Source organism: Bos mutus, chromosome 10 (genome assembly GCF_027580195.1).
Source record: "Bos mutus isolate GX-2022 chromosome 10, NWIPB_WYAK_1.1, whole genome shotgun sequence".
In the NCBI taxonomy this organism is placed as follows: Eukaryota; Metazoa; Chordata; class Mammalia; order Artiodactyla; family Bovidae; genus Bos; species Bos mutus.
Window position 1 is genome coordinate 96,886,535 of NC_091626.1, and position 7,344 is coordinate 96,893,878.

At 45.3% G+C, this 7,344-nt stretch overlaps 1 protein-coding gene across 4 annotated transcripts in view; it reads right to left on the reverse strand.

Annotated features, from left to right (window-relative positions):
- ADCK1 (aarF domain containing kinase 1) overlaps positions 1-4,141 on the reverse strand; it is a 138,278-nt gene extending 134,137 nt beyond the window's left edge. For all 4 annotated transcript variants that reach the window (XM_070378438.1, XM_070378437.1, XM_070378439.1 and 1 more), the window contains exon 1: positions 3,883-4,141. In XM_070378438.1, the coding sequence (XP_070234539.1) occupies positions 3,883-3,913 (31 nt within the window). In that variant the 5' untranslated portion in view covers positions 3,914-4,141. The remainder of the gene's footprint in view (positions 1-3,882) is intronic.
- Positions 4,142-7,344: the final 3,203 nt, after the last annotated feature.

Sequence of the window (7,344 nt, forward strand, 5' to 3'; positions counted from 1 at the left end):
TGTTTTGCGTGTGCATATAAGCTTTATAATTAAAATTTCGTTGTTTGTGAATCTCCTGGTGGTCCAGTGGTTAGCACTCCATGCTGTCACTGCCAAAGGCCCAAGTTCCCTCCCTGGTCAGGGAACTAAGATCCTGCAAGCTGTGCAGTGTGACCAGAAAAAAAATTTTTATTTTATTTTAATTTAGCAAATTTCCAGTTCAACATGGTATGTTTGGTATACCCATTTAAATTCATGTCTTCCTAAAGGCCCATGAAAATGACAGGAAAGGAATAAAAAGGCATAAACCCAAAAAGGAACAATAAAGGAGACAAGAACAGACAGGAAAAATTAAAAAATAAATGTGGGTAGCTCCAAAGCAGATAGGGACATAAAGTGCTTTTAAACAAGCTAGTGCTTGAGCCCCAAACCCAGAAATTCTTTTTTTTTTCTTTTGGCCTCTTAGGGTGGCATGCTGGATCCCAGTTCCCAGACAACCCCCCACCCCTTGCCTCCAACCCCCCAGCCCTGCAAGGAAATTTGGAGTCCTAACCACTGGACCTAGAGGGAAGTCCCCAGAACCCCAGAAATTCTGATTTTTAGAGTCTAGTCTGGGGTCTGGGCCTCTGTAATTCTTAGAAAACTCCCCTGTGATTTTAATGGGTGCCGGGGTCCAGCCCCGGCTGATCCAGGGTATTCGAAGGAGAGACGGCTTCGGTGACCTATTTATTTAAATATTCATCAAAGATATAAAGAGTAATAGAATGAGGATAGCTCAGTGAGGAAATTCAGTGGAGAAAAGAGGCTGAATAATTCAGCCAGAAGGTGAGAGAAAGAACGACATGGGGAGACCAAGTTTCAGTGAACAAGGCCCGCACTTTATTTTCCAAAGTAGTCTTTATACCTTAAGTTATGCATAGAGGATAATGGGGGAAGGGGTAGAGTCATGCAGTAAGCCAGGCTTTCTTCCTGCAAACTTATCATATGCAAAAGTTTAGGTGATTTGCATCATCTTCTGGCCCAGAGGCCTGTTAACATTTTAAGACCCCCTTTCTTCAGAAAACTTATTTTTCTCTAAAGGTGATTAGGCAAGCGCCACCCTCCAAAGGCATTAAAGTTGCATTCCTATAGGGCAAAGGTGTGGTGGGCTACAACAAAAAAGAATTAACTCAAGGGTCCAAGGTTACAAACATTAAAGCTACTACTTACACCAATTACATTAATCAATACACTGCCAGGGACACAGCAGGTAAGGGATATGGAGACTTAGCAGCAAACATTGGCCCAACAAGTGAAAAACCCTTCACCAGTACAATTTCTAATCAATCTTTTAATTTATCAAAGGACTCTGTATTTAGACAGTTTAGAACATCTCATGCCTCTCACAGTTGGGAGGCTCTGAGCAATCACATGTGGCCGGAAAAACCTATTCAGGCAGGCTAGAGGACTTCCAAAGGAGTTTGTAGGTTGAAACACTATCACACCCAGGAACTTTATTAACTGGAGCTGTTAGTTAACTCTTTTTTCAAAAAGAGGTAGTGGGGGACAGCCCCCCATAAAGTCAGAGGTGTAGGTGAGAGCACAAAGCAGAAAGTAGGCAGACTCTGGTTTGGGGGTAAATGCTTGAGAATTTCCAGGGGGACTCCTGAGGCCCGATCCCGCCTTTGTGTATGCCGAGCCTCCTTCCTCATGACCTTTGCCACGGGCGGAGTTCCTCACGCTGGCTCCTGGCAGTGACAGACTTCCAGTTGAGCTATTCCAGATCCTGAAAGATGATGCTGTGAAAGCGCTGCACTCAATATGCAATATGCCGGGAGATGGCTCCTGGCAAATGGGCAGCTTAGTGGAAAAGCTCTGTCAAGCTGGCAGTTTATGTAGTGAAAAGTGGGTATATTGAAAGCAGTGCTTTCAGCCCCCATAGAGTCACCTGTAGAGCCTTAACAATCCTCCTGGACCTCTTAAATCCATTTTCAGGAAACAGAACCCAGATAGAAGTATTTTGCAGAGAGCTCCCCCAGAGGATTTCCATGCACAGCCAAGGTTAAACACCACTGATTTAAAGAATCTTGTGTGAGGGACCTCTCTGGTGGTCCAGTGGCTAAGGCACCGTGCTCCCAATGCAGGAGGCACAGGTTTAATCCCTGGTCAGGGAACTGGATCCCATATGCTGTAACTTAGGAGTTCACATGCCACAACTTAAGAGTAGCTTAAGAGTTGAGTTCACATGTCACAACTAAGACCTGGCACAGCCAAATAAATAAAGTAAACATTGTTTTAAAAAAACAAAGAACCTTGTTTGAACTGTGTGACTCAAGTTTTCTAATTTGGTAGAACTTTGTTTTCTTCTTTATAAAATGATCAAATGGTGGTTTCCTTCTTAATAAAAGATATTAATTATCATCTGTTCTATTTAACCTCAGAGGTTCTTGTGAGGATCAAGTGAGACAGTGTGAGTGCTTTGGAAATTGACTATTGCTGTACAGATGTGGCCCATCACACTTAGAAGAAAATGCAAGCTCTTTACCCAACCCTTCCTTCTCCGCATGGCTATTTTACCACTCCCTCTGTCTCCAGCCTCTGTTTCCCAGCCTTCTCCCCCAGCTCATATCACACTCTAGCCACACCAGCTTCCTGTTTGTTCCTCAACCCCTCAATCTGGCTGCTGCCTTAAGGCCCTTACACTTGCTGTCCCCCCAGAATTTCAAAGGTCTGCCCTATCACAGAAATCTGTTCTCTCTTTCAACACCTCCTCTCCTGATCACTTTTATCTAACTACCACCACCCGTCTGCATTCCCTCAGGCACATTCTATCCCCTTACACTGTTTTATTTTTTGAAGTACTCATCAGTACTTGAAATTACATCATTCATTTGCTTAAGACAGCTATTCTCTGTCTCCTCCATTAGAATATAAGCTCCATAAGAGCAGGGATTTGGGTCCACCTTGCTTGATACACAGTAGGCACTGGGTGATGCACAACAGGTGCTGGGTATATAATAGTGAAGAAAACAGGCAAGGTCCTTGCCATCCCAGAGCATCATTTGGCTGAGATGGAAAAGGAGACAGACAATAGACTAGCAAAGAACATACGGGATAGTTGCATGATGTAATAAACCCTGTGAAGGAAGAAAGCAATGGGAGGTGGGGTGTAGTAAAGAGTATCTGGATGTAATCAGTATTGTGTCTTTGGATAGAGTAGTCACACAAGGTCTCTTTGAGGAAATCACAACCTAACAGATGAGGAAGTCAACCATGAGGAAGATGAGGACGCATGTTCCAAGCGAAGGGAACAATAAGTACAAAAGCCCAGGGGTAGAAAAGAGCTTGGCATGTTTGAGGAACAGGAAGGTACCCAGAGTAACTCAACAGAGAGATTGGTGTGGGAGGAAGTAGGAGAGGCAGGCAGGGGCTGGGCCACAGGGGGCCTTTGGAGGGCTTGACAGTTTGGGTTTTAGTCCAAGTGCAATAGGAAGCCGTTGAAGGTTGTTTTTTGCTTGTTTTTCACTTTGTGGGGTTTGGGGTGTTTTTTTTTTTTCTTAGAGGATAATTGCTTTACAATGTTGTGTTGGTTTCTGCTGTAGAAAGTTTGGTTGTTGTTTGTTTGGGTTTTTTTTTTTTTTCCTTTGGCCACACCATGCAGCATGCAGGATCTTAGATGCCCCACCAAGGATCAAACCCATGCCACCTGCTGTGGAAGCACAGAGCCCTAAGCCCTGGACCACCAGGGAATTCCCACATTGAAGGGTTTTAAATTGACATGAGGTATGAACAGAGAAACTAAGTGGAAAATGCACTGAGCAACCAAAACCATTAAGAGAAGCAACTAACTCTTCCCAGAACCTGCCAGAGTCCCAGGTGCATTTCTGGGGCAGCACGACCTGGGTTGGCACATTGCATACTTACTGATTGAATGCCGTCCAAGAGAGGTTTTCATTCAGGATGCTGTGTGGCTTATCCCAGAGATGGACCATCTGTGAGAAAGCATCCTATAGCCAAGCAGAGGAAAAGCAAGAGAAACTAAAGTGCAAGGTTCTTCCTTAAGGCCACAAGAAAAGAGCACTGCAAAGGAAGGAACAAGGGGGCTTAAGGTCCATGGTAAAGAAAGCAGAAAAGCTGCGTTAGCTCCCAGCAGCATCTCAGAGGGGAGCAATGCCGGCAGGAGTCTGTCCACAGAAGCAGCAGCAGAAGGAGGCATGGACTATTGGCCTGAAGCTTGTGTTGGCACCCGCCCAGGACAGAATGTTCCAGTAGAACAAAGGAAGTTGACTCAGACCCAGAACCAGAAGGTCAGGATCCAGCTACCCCAGAGGACAGTTTAGCATTTGCCAGAGGATCAGCAAGCCAATCCATAAAAACTTATGTAGTAGAGTGGAAGGGCAGAAACCTGCTTGGCCTGCCCCATGAGGTGGTCAAACTGGCCTGAACCTGCTGGAAGGATGAAAGGGATTTTCTTTAATACCTGGGAGGAAATAAGTCAAGATAAGTAATCTGGAATTAATTTCCAACCCAGGGGCTGGAGTGATATGGAGAACAGGGATTTCTTATCTGCCTCTGACTGGCTGAGAAATCCCACATAAAGCACGTCACCCAGGCTCTTCAGGTTTTTTTCCTCTAGCTTTATTGAAATCTAATTGACATACTCTTCACTTTTCTTATCTGTCATAAGGGAGAAGAAAAATTCCTTGTGAAAAAATAGCTGATATATCTCAGTAAAGAAAATGCATATAAATTCTTAAGCAGAATTCCAATTCTATTTATTAGACTATATATATTTCCCATGTACATTTATATATTCTAATAGATATTCTATAAACACACACATATACTATCATTTATAAAGCACTTATTATTGCCGAGTGCTTTAAGTATAGACATTTTCTCATATAATCATCATGATACATGACATAGATATCATTATTGTCTGCATTTTATAGTTGAGCAAACTAACATTCAGCAAGTTAAGCAACTTGACCAAGGTCATGTGGAAGGGCAGAGCTGGACTTCCAACCCATGAGTCTGACTCCAGAGCCCACTCTCTGGAATGGGCAACCCAGGATGGTCACAGATCTATTTAGAAAGGGAATCATTTGAGGCAAATGTCTGGGGTCAAAGTAAAATACGCCCTGAGATCTTTGAGCAGTTTTATCAGGAGCAAGTCAAGCTGGCTCAGCAGTAATCCTTTATTACCAACTGTCTCAAATAAGAAGCATGGTGGACTGGGAGCTAGGGAGCTGGGTTCCAGTCTTGCCTATGCTAATTAGCAGTTGACCTTGGACCTGTCATTTCCCCCTCCCTGGGATTCAGTATCCTCTTTTGTAAAGCAAAGTGTCAGTCCCTCAGTTGTGTCCGACTTTTTGCCACCCCATGGTCTGTACCCCATCAGGCTCCTTTATCCATGGAATTCTCCAGGCAAGAATACTAGAATGGGTTGCCATTCCCTTGTCCAGGGGATCTTCCTGACCCAGGGATCAAACTCAGGTTTCCTGCACTGCAGGCAGATTCTTCACCATCTAAGCCAGCTAGGGAAGCCCCTTTTGTAAAGTAAAGGGATTCTATGGGCACAATTCTAAGGGCTCTTCCAACACTCACATTCCGTGATTCTTTGAGTCTGTAAGCAATGTCCTATCCCTATAGACTGACAGGGAAGGCAGGCATGAGTAAGCCCCTGTGCTGCATAGCCTCTGTGTCCTCCCCAAGGTCCTCTCTCCACCCTTCTCTGCCCTGTGCTGTGCCCAGGAGGCTGACCAGTACAGGCTGCATCCCCAGGGCTCACCTGCCCTCTGTCTTCCAGTTGAGTGCAGCCAGTATTAAGTGTGAGCAGGAGGCAGGGAGGCCAAGGAGAGAGAGACCCTGTGTCTGCACACACAGACACACACACAGACACACCACGTGTGCGCCTGCCCTTCCTGTCCCCATTCTGACAGCAGCTGGGCTCCTCTCCTGACACATCTCCCATGGGGCACTACTGCCCTGGCCCCAGTTCCCACCGGGCTGCAGGAACACCACTCCCATCCCACACCCCTTTAGATTTAGGGATGATTAGGAATGACGATGGCTTCCTGCTCGACTAGCACCCAGCTGCTTCCCCTTAACATCCACGCCTCCTCAAAGCAGTCCATTCGTTCAGCACTCTGGATTTAAACCCTCCAATGTGCCATCTGTTTCCCACAGGACCCTGACTACTGCAGCCCCTGAGCGTGGGATGGCTTTCCTCCTTATCATTGCCACTGTCTCTCCACATGTCATAAACCGACATAGGAATGCCAGACCTCCTTTCAGAGTCCCACAGGCATCCTTACGGAGTCAGAGAGCCTAGAAATAGGCATTTTCAAGGGAGTGGGCAAGATTCCCCAATTCTCCTCCAGTGGTGGCAACATCAGTATCAATATTCTATTAGCCAAACTCTATTTTAAAAAAAAACAAACTCTTGGGCTCTTTTGAGAGAGGCGACATGGGTAGGACAGACAGACCTGGGTTGGAATTCCAGTTCAAACTCACTGGGTTTGAACCTTGACCCAGTCACTTACAGGCTGTAAGAACTTCCTGTGTCTGAGTCCTCATCGGCAAATTGAGGAAAATAATATCTGCCTCTCAGCTTTGCTTCAAGGACTGAATATGACAATCTATGCAGTTCCTGGCACATTCTAAAGAGATGCTCAGTAAATGTTAACTGTCTTTCTCTCTTAGGCAACTGGGAGGAAGAGGGAGGAAGCCATCAGAACAATTAGATGGGTTAAAGTAGCTTCTCCAGAAATCCCATACCACCTCCTTCAGTTCTCCAACGGAATAGCCAGGGGCTGATACGGCAGAGGACCAAGACAGGAAAAAAAAAAAAAGAAACTAGGCTTTTGTCAAAAAAAAAAAAAACAATGCTGAAACCCAACTTCAGCAAGCAATTAGGGAACAATAGCTAAATACTTTCTATAATTAGAGAGAGAAGCATCGCAAGTGATGAGAGCGCCTTTGTCTGCACTGACCCTCTTCACCTGAAGACGATCTTGGCTCACGTGAGACGGAGACTGGGGATCTTTGTGTCTTTTTTAGTTTTCTTAAGAAATTAAATCTCACACCACGCTTCTCTTGCCAGGAAGGGAGGGCAGTGGAGGCGGCGAGGACCCTCTAGCCAGAAAGGCACTGAAATGTGACTCACTGTATAGGACTAATTCAATCCTGAAAGAGGAGAAAGTCTTACAGCTTTGCTGAGAGTTCCTGACACCCTGGCCTTAGCCTGATTTTGGGGCAGGTGGATGGGTTGCCATTTCTGTAGGAAGACATGGCAGATGGGTTTTGACCATCACCTAGTCTGCTTCTTTTGTTAAAATCTGTGCTGCGTGCTAAGTCGCTTCAGTAGTGTCCAACACTTTG